We start from the raw sequence: 15,568 nt of genomic DNA on the forward strand, positions 1-15,568 counted from the left end.
AACTAAACTGCAAAGACTATAGCCAACATCAATAAAGCTGACCAAATATATACAACCAGTCAGTAGCAAAGTTGAGCTCATTACCCAATTCAATTCACTACTTTCTTCTCTGTTTTGCCAACAGCTCAAAATAAAAAGCAATATCCTTAGGTAGAGGGGATACTGGGACATATGTACATTTGGAAGCAAATTCCATGTTTATGAAATATCTCTACATATTAGGGTGACCTGGATATTACATGATAAAAATTTTATGAATTTACAAAAGAAATGAAAGTAGATTTATTTTTGACCTAATTTAAGTGGTAAAGGACTACAAAAACTACAAATTAAATGTTATAAAGAACAAAAATGTAAAAAAAAATCTGCTTACATTTTTTGTTTGTTTTAGTACTGGGGATTGAACCCAGGGGCACTTGACCAATGAACTACATCCCCAGTCTTTATTTTTGAGACAGAGTCTTGATAAGTTACTAAGACTGGCTTGAAACTTTCAATCCTCCAGCCTTAGCTTCCCCAGTCACCATGTTCAGCAACATTTTGAAATCTTAACAAAAAAAATATTTCTGATGTATGACAAGCCATAGGATGATATAAAATTAATCACAGTAAAGTGTCAGTTATTTTTAGAAAATAGAGCAGTAAAATAGGTAGTAAAATAGTCAAGATTTTATTGAAGATTTAAAATTCAAATACTATAGACACAATAAAATTTAAGACTATTCTAAAACAATAGTATAAAACACAGAGTTTTGAACACCAAAATAGAGACTCTTTATTTGTTGTTTTTTAGAACAACTTACAGACATGCAGATGAATTAATTTTTAAGAAGTTTAATTTTCTGGTTGAATAAAAACTTAGGGGTAATAAAAAGGCAACAAGCACTTGAATCCTAAAATCATTTACAAGGAGCCTAAACAATGTCCCTTTGGCAATAAGCATATCTTTTTGGGATTTAAAAATGATGTGCAAAAAATGCTAACTACTAATACTTTCAGGAGGGGAAAAAAAGAACAAAATCATCTATTGTAACAGGAAAAAAAAGGCTATATTGACATCTACCTTTCTTTATTACTGCTTCTACTGACTCAACAAAAAAGCAAGTATATTAGTTTTGATACAACAAACCAATCAGGTACCAACATACGAAGCATTTACTCTTGTCATAGCATTTACTTATTCTGTTTTCTCTGCCAAGACATATCCTATCAAATTTCCTTCATACTTGGAAGACGTCTACTTAAATAACACTTGTTAAAAGGAGACTTATCTCTTCCCCCACTAAGTCCCACAGAAAATGCTGTCTATACTATTCACTAGAAATGTTATTAACTTCCTTAGTTAATTTGTTTCTTTGTTTTCAACTTAGGAAGCCTTCTTATGCCCCTAACCAGCCTTCCCAGGCAGGTCATTACAGATATATACAGTGAGCAGCATATATCCTTAGGATTAGAGGATGAGCCAAATATCTGCATCAAATCCTGACATTTCTTTACCTCAGTTTATCACCTGGAAACTAGAGACTATAATAATACCTACTTCACAAAGTTGTGATAAGGATTAAAATTATTTGATAAATGTAAAGCACATGGAACAGCATATGGCAAGCAGTAATTCCATAAGCATTAGCTATCATTAATATTTCTAGTATTACCACCATCATTCTCCACAGCAACTGGTTAAGCTTTATATATACACAAGAGTTTAATAAATACTATGAATAAAAAATATTCAAGGCATAAATTGATGTGAACATGCTTTATATACAGATATGAAAAATTGTGCTCTATATGTGTAATAAGGATTGTAATGCATTCTACTGTTGTTGTGTATTTAAAAATAATAATAAAATCAATAAAAAATTTTTTTAAATGCAAAATAGGACTGGGGATGTGGCTCAGTGGTTGAGTGTCCCTGAGTACAATCCCCGATACCAATAAAAAAAAAAAAAGGTCCACATATATGTAGTCAATAAATTTTCAACAAAAAGGCAAAGGCAAGTCAATGAGAAAATGTCTTTTCAACCAAATGTGTAGTAACAAATCTGGCATTCATTTGTAAAACTATTTATATAAATAAATAAGAAAAAAAGTTAAAAAAAAAAAAAACGATTCAAATAAGTTTTAAAGGATTTGTATGGGCCTGGGGGTTTATCTCAGTATTATAATATTGTCTAGCATGTGTTAGGCCAAGTTCAATTCTTAAGACCACCAAAAAAACATCTCTTCATGGAGTAAATATGGAGGCTCAAGGCCCAAAGATCCATTATAAGGATTTGGTAAAAGAAAGGAATTCAATCCCCAAAACTACTTTAAACTTAATGAACAAAAGAAGAAAGTCAAGAGTACTAAATAAAACTAACAACAGTCCAAACAAATCAATTTTTTTTTTTGGTTTGGTTAGTCCCCTGACAAAAAAGGAAGAGAAAGTGTATGAGGTAGCTTGATTGGTTCTGTATAGGAAATCTACTACCCCCAAAGATGGCTATTTCTAAAATGTAATGTTAATTTCTAATCTATCAATAGCAATCATAGTTTGAAACTACTTATACATCTAGCTTATATATATATATAATTCACTTGGATAGAAGTTTCATTATTTACCATCTCACCTTGAAAACTGGTATAGGCTGGGCACAGTGGCACAAACCTGTAATCTCCGTGACTTGGGAGGCTGAGGCAGGAAGATCACAAGTTCAAGGCCAGCCTCAGCAACTTGGTGAGGCCCTAAGCAATTTAGTGGGACCCTGTCTCAAAATAAAAAATAAAAAGAGTTTGCTCAGTGGCAAAGCATCCTGGCTCAATTCCCAGGGATGACAAGAAAAGAAAAAAGACAAGAAAAGAAAAAACTGGTACAGTACTAGTTTACCCAATAAAGATAAGCCTCAGCTTTAGCATGCAGGTTTTTAGAAAACAAATCCATGTTTAATTTATTGATAATCTGCAAATTTATACTTTGATTATCTGTCTCTTCACTCTTTATCAGCCTGAAGATCTGTTTTTAATCATTGCAGTTTTGTCCTCATAGGGAAGTTGATTCATTTTTTTAAATATTTTTAGTTGTAGATTGACATAATAGCTTTATTTTGTTTCTTTAGGTTTTTTATTTTGTTTTGTTTTGTTTGGTGTGTGTGTGTGTGTGTGTGTGTGTGTGTGTTGCTAGGGATTGAACCCAGTACCTCACACATGCTAGGCAAGCGCTCTACTACTGAGCCACAACCCCAGTCCTTGATTCATTTTCTTGATTCATGTTAGTTGCCAAACTACACATTACCAGTTCCTTTGTGTTGACCCATGGCTTCAATGAATCATATATTATAGACTACCACCTCTTACCCATAGAAACTAGGACACGATAGTATGCTCTAGGTAATACAGTACAGTCAAACAAAACTCATAACTGACTGATCCACAAGTACATGTTGCTTTCCCAAAAAAAAAGAAGAAAAATTACTTTATATTGATAGGTTCCTCTATGTGAGCTGCCTAGAGTGGGTAGAGTGGGGTCAATTTAGTCCCTAAGCATGATTCTTAAAAGAATTATTTATGAAAATATAATAGAAATAAAAACCTTTTATTATGGCGATGACCATGCTTTCTCTCACAAATGTTTTGACTTGTTTTTCGTTAATTATATATTTTACAGAGTTTATTAGTAAGTTCTATTAATGCCCATCAGGGTTCACACGTGGAATTTAAATTTCTCAAGCTCAAGCCTTCTAGTTTATCAACATTAACAAGCGGATGTTGTAACAGCACAGAGAAAACTTGCCTGTCTGCTTTTACAGCTGAATTAGCAAATAATGTGACATTTAAACAATCATTATTCATTCACCTTGCTTCCTGTTCAAAGAAATTCTTAACACAAGTGGGAATAGAGCATGGAAATATAGGGTAAAGAAAAATATATCATCACCTCATTATGAATTATAACAGAAAAAAATATCCCTGGGTGGTGAGATTAGCAGAAATTATTTTCTTCTTTATACCTGAAGGTATTTCCTCAAGTGTATTAACATATTTACATATATATTGAAATTTTATAAAGGCAACTCGGAGAAAGCACAATACATGTAAAGTGATCTCTACAGAATTCTTCTCAAAATATAAAATAGCAATCTCTTATTAACTACAGAATTCCTCAGGATAAATAATGCTGCAACTGTTCAGAGCCTAAAATAATGTCTAGTACACACAATGCAACCAATAAATATTTGTAGAAAATATCATAAATTCTAGTAGGATTTAAAACTGTTATAAAGATACAAAGTTATTTTAAATAAAGCAGGCTAATATACACAAGAAAATCATGACTTCCTTATCTCTTCATAAATAAAAGTTTGGGTAAAACCATGAAGTAAGTTTATAATGTCATGCAGTAATTCAAACTAATAGGTCTCATAAACAAAGTTATCTAGGTAAGAGATTTTTCTTCTAGAACAACAAATGTCAATCAATTTTTTAAAGTATCAAGTTAAAAAAAATGAATAAAAGAGGAATTTAATTAGCATGCAATTAATTTTAAGGAGACAGCAGCAGCGCCTGCCAAGAGATTTACACAAGCACGGGGTGCTTTTCTATTTTATACAAATGCTGTTAAAATTGCAAAGGATAGCAGTAAAGCAAACATGGACCTCTTTAGTAACTCCCAGATGTGTTTTTTTCAGATGTGCAAAAATCACCCTAAATGTGTTTTATTCATACCAAATTTTATAAGATACCTGTGGAAAACAATGTAGTACATGCAAGTTACCTAAATCCATATTAAATGAACAATGTTAATATAAAAATTTGTTCATCTTTATTGCCATTTCTAAATGTTCTAAAATGTAACTAAGAGCTTTTACTATAATTTTACTTTGCAGTAAATCTACATGGCAATTGGCAGAAGCTGAAATTTAGTAGTACACAGACACTTTATTTCTCTGAGTAAATTAAAGGAAACACAAGTTTTCTGAAGGAAGAAAAACATTACTTTTAGGTGGCAACCAATACGACTTTAGCTGTAAAAGCAGCTTAATTCATTTTCATAGTTAAACAGAAAGAGGATTTTCACTCAGAAGATGGAGTCGGAGCCCAATGTGATCTGAAGCAGTACTAATCTGCACAGAGAAAACAATCGGGACGACAACAGAACCGTTCGGGAGACTGCATTTCCCCCCAACAACCCTGGGCAACTAAACAACATACTGCAGCATTTAAAGGACAAACGAGAGAACCTGTTTAAGCTAGAGAACCGTCCAGCAGCATGCAAAACATACCAACAGAGGATTCATAGCAAGGGGATGGTATTACCTCTTTTATGTAATTCCCTCAGGGGAATATTGTCTCCTCCCCCGTCATAAGGCAAATAGGGATCAGAAGAAGCATCCATGATTAGAATTTTTAAAAAGAAAAAAAAAAAGGAAAAAGAAAAAGAACGCTGCTAGCTTAAAAAGACAGTGGCATTTTTCCCACCCCTGCTGCAGCAGGGAAGGGAGATGCCATATTTGATGAGGGTTTAGAACTGTAGTTCCGACTGGCTGAAGCAACTGGGTTCTTCCACAGTGGATGATGTCATCAAAGGGAAATTATTGCAGCCTGGTTGCTAGTGGCTACAATCTAGCAAGGCTTAGAGGCGGAACAGCCTTCTTAATCAGGTCCTGCTACGTGTGATGATGACTAAGCGCCAACTATAACAGACAAAACTGGTCCGAGAATTTGAAAGTACTCACAATATAACTTCAATAGCTTCGGTTGCAACTGGAGTAAGACAATATAAACATTCTTTCTTTTTAAAATAAACATAAGGAGAACAAAATATTTAATAGACATAAAAAGGAGATTATAGATGAAGACAATGACCCTTTTCATTTCTAATGCAGATGAAAGCGACACTGCAATAATATTGTACACTTTTATAATATAAATGTACTAATTTTATTCAGTAATGTCGTAAGAGTCATAACAATGAAAAAAACTAAAACATACCAAAGGTTTCTCACTTAAAACTTGGTTTTAAGTGTATTCTTGATTGGCTAAATTGTACCACAGTCTTCAACTTAAGATTTAAAAGACTGAATAACTGTAAATTGAGGGATTTATCTCATTTACTAATCCTCTCCAGCAGCTTCTGGTTTCCTTCAAGGAACTAACCAGTAGACATTCTATCTTTGGAGGAGAAAGGAGAAACTTCTTATCAACATACTAAGTAACTTAACTATTGTGTGTGGAAAGTATGCAAAAAAAAAAAAAAAAAAAAAAAAGGATTTACTAAGCAGGAGATTTTCCTCTCTCTCCTACCTACCCATTTTGTTCCTATCTCACAAAGACTTTGTGCTTCTTAAAAGGCTTGTAGTAGAAAATGTTTCAAAGTACTCCAATTGCCTCTCTGCTAGAAAATTTTATAACATCACAAAATAAGAAATAAAGTTTTATTTAAAACTAATCCAAACAAAACTGATGCTCATTTTCAATCACAGTTCAAAAATTTATAGCTACCTCTAAGATGATTTCTTTAAAATGGAGTATTCTCCTTCTGAAATGCCTATATTTATATAGTGCCAGAAAATTAAAAGGATTGTCCATAGAAAGAATTTCATAGAACTCAGGAAATTTCTAAAAAATTTTGTTTTCTTTAGTATTGAATGAGACAACCATTCCAACTCAACATGAATATATGAAAATTGCAGGTAAGAGAAGGAAAGACAGACTTTAGAAAGCAGTAAAAGAGGAAAGTTCTATCTGACCTTTCTAGTACATTCTAGTTATTTGGGGTCTTTTTAAAATTTTTCTTTCAATTTTATAAATGAAACAGGCTTCTAAATTCCAAAAAATATGAACCTTCAGATAAATAGAACTTCTTGAAAAATCCCACTAGAGATTGGGAGACATGGTTCCAGGAAAGGAATATAGACTAGAATTATTGCCACAGGAACATTCCATTTAATCCTGATGCTAACTATTCACATTTATGACAGGAAATAAAGTGATAGAATCCCCTATGTTTTTCAAATTTTCTTGGAAACAGTTTTTTGTTTTGTTTGGACCAGGAAATCTTTGACAGAGTTAATTTTACTAAATTACCACAATATAAATTTGGTCATTTGTGGTTCTTTGGTGTGTGTTTTTTTACCATAAAAATTTCTAAAAAGATATTCTATGGACATCTGTAAATGATTTCTTTTTTTTTATGACATTATTTACATTCTTACATGACTTTACATAAAATGGAAAACCTACCTACAAGTTTTCCTGGTATTGGTAGGTACTATCCAAACTTGTTTTTCCTGATCTAGAACTTGGTCATAAAGAATGAAAATGACAGCTAGTACTAACTAAAAAGAGAATATTCTTCCTGTAAAAACTATTGACAATGACATATAAGTACAAGTTTTGCAAATATATTTATTTTTAAAGATAAAAAATCATGTGTACGTGTTATATAGATAATTGTACTTGTATTTGTATAGTTAATTTTTAAAAAAATTTTTTAGTTGTAGTTGGACACAATACCTTTATTTTATGTATTTATTATGTGGTGCTGAGGATCAAATCCAGCACCTTACACGTGCTAGGCAAGTAATCTAGCCCTGAGCCACAACCCCAGCCCCCAGAGTTAATTTTTTAATGAGGCAAGCAAACCTCATAATTGTTATCATGAGGAATGAGGAAGAAGTAGGCAGGTGAGGTTGCATTCAGTGTTTAAATAATTCCACATCACTTTAATTTTGTAAAACAAAATATATTACTTTGTAATAGTAAGTGTGAAATTTTTAAAAATTCCATGAGTTAGCAAATTTCCCATGCTTATGGGGTCCATAATATCACTTTCTCTCAGAGTAAAAGAATCATGACTTAGGTTAAAATGTGTTCCAGTCACACTTTAGAAAAGTACAAGGTACACTGGAAGGTGTGGCAAACAGGACTTTGATACAGAGTAGATATGACCCAGGATAACAGAATTACAATAAAGTGAGGTTAAAGCAGGAGAGCAGATGACAAATTCATGAAGTTTTGTGCTAGCTTGGGGGAAATGCTCAGGATTAATACTGAAAAATCCAAAACACTGAAATGGTAGCACATGTAGGACTTAAAAATTCAGAAGAAGGGACTGAGGTTGTGGCTCAGTGGTACAGCGCTCACCTAGTGCGTGCCGGTCACTGGGTTCCATCCTCAGCACCCCAGAAAAATAAAATAAAGGTATTGTGTCCAAGTACAACTAAAACAAAATATTTAAAAAGATTTTAAGAAAGGATATTTCTATCTTCAAAAGACTCTAGATTCTAACCTCAACTAGACATGGGATTCTTCATAAACCACAACCTCTCCAGGATGTGTTACCATTATCTGAAAACCAGGGGGGTAAGGATAGATGACAAGAGCATCATAATGCTTTAAGCTCCTTATAATTCTAAAGATTCAAGAAATATACCACTTAGTTTTAAGAGATATTTATATTTAAAAATATGTTTTCCTTTTATTTTTTAAATTTTTTTTAGATGTTGATGAACCTTTATTTTATTCATTTATTTATATGCGGTGCTGACAATTGAACCCAATGCCTCACACATGCTAGGCAAGTGCTCTACCACGGAGCCACAACCCTAGCCCTTCTCTTTCCTTTTAGATCTAACTATCAATTTGCAGAAAATACAGGGACAGAGAAACATATTAAATGACAGCCCAAAAAATGCAATCAGGAAAATTGAACGTAGGAACAAATAAGTAGTGAGAGAAAAGGGTAGGGAACTTATAAAGTTTAGAAATAAAACAAACAAACAAAAAGACTGAAAGATATATCAATTTTAATGTATAATTTTTAGTGCAACAATTGGAGAATTGTGAAACATTTGATTTTAAGGAACCATTTCTATTTTAGATAATAGTTTTTAAAAGAACCTTGATCTTTTACAAGCACATAATGAAATATATATGTGCATATATCCACTTATATGAAATACTTCAGATTTATTTTAAAATAAGGAGAATAGAGATGAAACAAAATTGGCATGAATTATTATTTAAGCTAAGTAATGAAGATAAGAAGGTACAACACTACTCATCTCTATACTTTAAGATTTTCTATAGTGAAAATATTTAAATGGTTTTATAAATTAAAAGCACTTATATGAGATAAATGTTAATTTAAAAAATTATATCTTTCACTTCTAAAACTAAAATCTTCACTGGAAGCAGCAGGTGAAATCCCACAGATCACAATGGTAAGTGGGTGCTGCAGATTTATATCTGCACACATAATGTGGCATTATACTTTAACCTGCATTGTCAAGTCCTCTTTCCTAAGAAAAAGATCTGAAAACTTAAAAAGTTGGTGGTTGGGGGGAGAGACAAAGCAAAACCTTCAAGGAAGAAAATCAATGCAAACTACACATGTAGCTACAAAGTTATTATAGCATGAAAGAAAGAACAGTTAAGAATCCTGAAAATAGACAAACCAAAAAATAAATTTTAAAATAAAACATAGTTTTAGGAACTGGAGATATAGCTCAGTGGTAAAGCATATGCACAAGGACCGAGGTTAAATTCCAGCATCAAAAAGAAAAAAGTTTTGCAATATTCATACCTCATACACATAAATGATTTTAATTCTTTTTTTTTTTAATATTTATTTTGTAGTTTTCGGTGGACACAACATCTTTGTTTGTATGTGGTGCTGAGGATCGAACCCGGGCTGCACGCATGCCAGGCAAGCGCGCTACTGCTTGAGCCACATCCCCAGCCCTGATTTTAATTCTTAACATGGCTGTCTGGTATCAGAGGATTAAAAACAAAGTTTTCTTTCATAAACATCACATAAAAATCACTTTTTCAAAATTAGAACCAAAAAAAATAGTTATTTTTTATACCTAAACAATTCATTTTCAAGGAATTTGTCAAATATACTCACACATAAACTCAAGCTGGTTCAAGGACTAAGCAAAAGAAGAACGAAGAATTCTAATTTTTAGAAATATTTAAACCCACATACCAATATTTACATTAAGTGTAAATGAAATAAATGCTCCAATTAAATGATAAATACATTTAACCCGGAATTTTAAAATCCAACTATGTGATTATGTCTCAACTAAAACATGTAAGCAAAAAGTAAAAGGATTTCTAAAAAAGTATAACATGCAAACATTAATTCAAAGAAAATCAGGGAGTAATATCAAAGTAAACATTAAGGGGGAAAGTGTAAGTGGAAATTTAAAAAATCATTTAAAAAATAAAAATCATTCCATTCACAAAGAAGATATAACTTACTATCATGAGCTCAAAGTATATAAAGCAAAAACAGACAAAATGACAAGTATCAGTAGGCAAATCTATAAATACAGTGAAAAGTCTCAACACCTCACTAGCAAATACTAAATTTTGAAACAAGGAGAAAAATCAGAAAGGAAAAACAGATGATTTCATAAGACTGTAACAAACTTTACCCAATGGGTATTAGAAAACACCATAACCAAAAAAAAAAAAAAAAAAAACCATACACATTCATTCTCTTTCTCATAGCAGATAGGAAACATTTATAAAAATTGGCCTTTTTCCTGAGCCACCATGCAAGCTGAAAAAAAATTTCAATTTATTGAAATTACACAATGTATATTCTCTCACCACAGCATAATAATATTATAAATCAATTAAAAACTTAACCAGCCAGCTGCAGTGGCCCACTCCTTGTCAATTCCAGCTACGTGGGAGGTCAAGGAAGAAAGATTTCAAGTTCAAGGACAGCCTGGGTAACTTAGTGAAACCATGTATTAAAAATAAAATAAAATTTTTAAAAGAGCTGGGGATATAGGTTGGTGGTGATTGCCTAGCATGCTCAAGGCCCTGGGTTCAATCTATACAAATAACCAGAAACTCTTCATCAGTTTGGAAATTATTAACTGCACTTGTAAGTCATCGATAGGTCAAAATATATATTGTTATACAAATTTGAAATGTTTTTAAATTAGTGATAATGATAATGATAATAAAGGTTTATGCCATAAAAAATAAAACAGTATCTAGAGGGCAACTTATAGCTTTAATAAATTTACCAGAAAAGAATGCTTAAAACTTAGAAGCTAACCAAGAAATTAGAAAAAAATAAAATCATCAAAATAAACCCAAAGAAAGTAGAACAAAATAAGATTAGAAATTAATGAACCAAACAGGTATATAATAGAAAAATACAGGCAAACTGATTTATTGAAAAGACTAATGAAAAATCTACAGTGCAGATGAATGAGGGAAGGAAGACAGTAGAGAGATGGGAAGGAAAAGGAAGAGGGAAAAGGGAAAGGAGGGGTGGTGGAGGGAGAAGGGAGAAGGGAGGAATTAGAATCAGCAGTACAAGAAGACATAAATAAAAATTATTGGGACAAAAAAATAAACTAATAGTATAGAATAGGGAGTATAGAAATAGATCATCTTATATTCGGGTCCTTCATATAGATCAGAGGTAACACTGTACAAGACTGGAAAAAAATATTTTCTCAGTAATTGATAAAAGGATAACTGTCCATATATATACCAAAAAAAATTAAATACACCCTCACACACACACACCCCACACACAAATACATTAAGATGATTATTGACCTAAACATACAATGCAAATAAAGCTCTTACAAAATAATATAGGAAAACATCTTCATGATTTTAGGATATGAATATCTTTTTCTTAATTAAAACAAAAGTGGTGGGCAGAAGGTCACATGCCTGCAATCCCCTTGATTTGGGAGGCTGAGGCAGAAGGATCACAAGTTCAAGGACAGCCTCAGCAAGACCCCATATCAAAATGAAAAAAAATAATAAAAAGGAATTGGGAGGTAGCTCAGCAATAAAGCATTCCTGTGTTCAACCCCAGGTACCAAAAACCAACAACAAAAACAATAACAACAAAGCAAGTGATTAATACATAAGACCACATTACAATTAAGAACATCTGTTCATAATACGTCCATTATCAGGGTAAAGTGCAATCCACAACACAGAAGATCATTTACAGCACCATTACTCAATAAAAAGTCTGGGTCTATAAAACAAAGAAGTACAAATCTTTAAAGATACACATTTCAACAGAAAATGGGCAAATGTCCTCTTAGAGAGGATTTCCAAATAGCTAGTAAGCAAAGATATTCAACTTCTTTGGCTACCAAGAACATGCAAATTAAAACCACAATTAGAATCCATGATAAATTAGGCATCTGACAATATTGAGTAGTTGGTGAATATAGAGCAATAAACACTTTCATACATTCTTAGTCTAAGTGAATACTAGAATACGACTATGGAAAACAATCTATGACCCAATTAGGTCTCACCTAGGACAAATGAAACCCTAACACACACACACACACACACACACACACACACACACACACTCCATTTACTTAATTTTAGTTAGCTTTCTTTGGACCTTTTTAATTTTTGCACTTATACTCCAGGATACATGCATAATTTACAAAGTAGTGTTGCTTGTAACTACCAAAAACTGTTAAGAACTTGAAGATATATCAAAAATAAAATGAATGAGCAAACTGTAGCATATTCATTTAAAAATGATACAATTTAGAACAAAATCATAGATGGCAATACTTGCATATGATTCTTAAAAACTACATTGCATAAAAGCAAGAAACAAAGGCATATACATCAAATGATTCCATCTATTTAAGCTTCAAAACCTGGTAATATTAAATTACATTCTTTTAAGATGCACAGATGATCAAATCATAAAGTAAAGCAATAAAGTGATTTACAAAGAGAAAACTACCTCTAGAAGAAAAGGAAGGTATCATGATCAAGGAGGCACATGCAGGAAACTTTTGGAATATGGCTATGCTTTATTACCTGGGAGGGCTGCAGAGATGCTTGTTTTATGAAACTGTAAAATTGTGTTCTATGGATTTTCTGATGTGTGCTATGTCACAATTCAAATCTTAAGAGTTAGAAACTTCTCCCTCTCCTCTTTTTATTTTTCCTTTAGCTTAATCTTTTATTTTGGAGCCAGTAATAATCTTATTCTTAAACAGTATATGTAATCTAAGTCTCAATCAGTTGCAGGTAACAAGATTCATCGAGTATCTACGCTGACTTTAAATTTCTTCTAAACACTGCTTCTAAGAAATTTCCTCTAAGTGGTAACTTTTTCAAGGACAGTTCTTAGGTACTGTCTTATGTAATAGCATACACGCACCAAAAAAAGAAGTTAATTCATTACATCATTACATTCAAGGGAGACAGGCAGAGTGTACAAAACACACAGACACACACACACACACACACACACACACACACTATCTTCATTTACTTAATTTTAGTTAGCTTTCTTTGGACCTTTTAAATTTTTTTTCCAGAGTAATGGGAATAACTGCAGATAATATTTGAGGTACAAATCATCAGGTTCTGCATAGTCTTAATAAAAATTAAGCTCACTTCTTTCCAATGACTTCAAATGATACTCCACAGTAGTTGATTAGCTTACCACTGCAATCTTTGGCTGATTTTATGAAAGCACCAGTTTATCAATATTAAGTCTCATTATCTTTTTCCTAGTGCTTTTGAAACATCCTGAATCACAACATTTCATAAGCTTAGTATGGGTTAATTTTCCCTAAATGCATTACCTTACTCATATAAGCACACAACTTTGGGCAGTCCCCTACTTCCACATATATTAAGCAGGTTAAGTAGGCTGCTCGCTGAAGCAGTATGGAGATGCAGGTGCAGGAAATGTTTATAAGGTAGTTGGCAATAGAATGTGAAGGGTATCAAATGTATGAAGAACACAGCCTTGCTTAGAACAAGTATCAGATGAACTTTGGAATTATTTCTAAAAATAACCCTGGGTAAACCATGTGAAATAGTTTTGACCTTTTCCCAACAGCCAGCCATTAAATGGTAGCAGTGGTGTTTGTTAACTTCATTTTATGAATTTCTAAAACACCCTTTACTAAAGATTCACAGTGTATTGATTTCATACTTTCTAAAAGAGTTTGTTGTCAAATTCGAGTTTAAAATCTGACATGTAGCCAAATATCTCATTCATTAGAACATACAACCAATGTTATCCATAGATGCCAAATAAAACAATACAACTAAAATCATCTTGTCATCTACTGAAGACAAAACATAATCTTTAAAACACTGGAGGCAAAATCAAATTACTCTAACTCAGAATCCCTTTCTTGGATACCATAACTTTACACTATCAGATTTTTTTTTTTTTTTTTTTGCTTATAAATCCACATACAAGAATATTATGTTTACTAAAAAGCTACTCTTGGATTATTTTATTAGCACTTTAAACTGAAATGATATCAAAGAGCTTCCTTATTCATAGAAAGCAATCAACTCCAGTAGTCTTAGGAACATTTGAACTTTTATATTTAGCAATAATTCTACCATCAATTTTCAAAACATTGAACATCACTGTCTCTCTTCAGAATTATTACTTTTACCTCCATAGTCTCAGCGATTCCTCATTACTCTCAGAAAAAAAGTCCAAAACTTTAATTTACATGATTTGGACCTTGTTTAATTCCCTCTTCAGCCTCAATCCTTTCCTTTCTAATTCCCATTCTCTGCACTCCAGCCACCTTTCTCTCAAGTTTCAAACTTGTTCGTACCTGAGTGCCTTCTCTCAAGCTGCTCCCTGTGCCTGCAAACTGCACTCTATAGACCCAGGTCCCAGCGCCTCCATTCACTGCCTCCCTCATTCACCTGTCTGAATTGTACTCATTTTTCAGTCCTCACCTTAAATAATCATATCTTAGGTTCCCCCACTTTCTTGTTCTCACATTAAATATCTTACTATATCACAATAATTGTAATATTATAATTTTGGGGAGCGGGGGGATTATTTATATATTTTAATGGTTTTCTCTCATTACAGTGTAAGCTCCCTAACACAAAGACCCACATCATTCTTCTTCACTGCTCTCTCCCAAGCACTTATCCTGTTGTCTGGCCCATAAAGTAACCTAATAATTACTGTTGACTGGAATATGCATAGAATAAAGTTTAAAAAAAAACTGGTTACCCCTGCATGGCAGGATTGTCTTCTACCTTATATTTTTCTTTATCACCAATATTTTCTATAATAAGCACATTTTGCTCTTATTATATAAAAGTGAACTCCATTTTTAAAATGAACTTTAGATTTCAAAATGAACTTTAGATTTCAAAAAGTTGCACAGGTAGTACAGAAAGATCCTGAATATCTACTGATTTTCCCCAATTATTAACATCTTATATTTCCATGGCACATTGTCAAAATACTAATGGTGGAATATAATTATTATGTAAACCCTAGACTTTACCTGGATTTCAGCAGCTTTTCTCTTTTTTTAAATTTTGTTATATATAACAGCAGAATACATTACAATTCATATTACACATATAGAACACAATTTTTCATATCTCTGGTTGTACACAAAGTAGAGTCACATCCTTCGTGTCTTCATACATGTACTTAGGGTAACGATGACCACTGCATTCCACCGTCTTTCCTACCCCTAGCAGCATTTCTCTTAATGTTCCTTGTCTTCCAGGCTCAAATCCAGGTTGCCACAATGTACTTAGCATGATA

General features: G+C 32.6%; 1 protein-coding gene across 5 annotated transcripts in view; it reads right to left on the reverse strand.

Annotated features, from left to right (window-relative positions):
- Clcn3 (chloride voltage-gated channel 3) overlaps nt 1-15,568 on the reverse strand; it is an 82,938-nt gene that overhangs the window by 47,754 nt on the left and 19,616 nt on the right. Inside the window, exon 1 of one of the 5 annotated variants that reach the window (XM_027926947.2) lies at nt 5,296-5,506. The exons of 3 other annotated variants lie outside the window; for them this stretch is intronic. In XM_027926947.2, the coding sequence (XP_027782748.1) occupies nt 5,296-5,374 (79 nt within the window). In that variant the 5' untranslated portion in view covers nt 5,375-5,506. Of the gene's footprint in view, nt 1-5,295; nt 5,507-15,568 lie in introns of those variants that run through there. One more of the 5 variants, XM_027926949.2, reaches the window with a different exon arrangement.

Source organism: Marmota flaviventris, chromosome 3 (genome assembly GCF_047511675.1).
Source record: "Marmota flaviventris isolate mMarFla1 chromosome 3, mMarFla1.hap1, whole genome shotgun sequence".
Taxonomy (NCBI): Eukaryota; Metazoa; Chordata; class Mammalia; order Rodentia; family Sciuridae; genus Marmota; species Marmota flaviventris.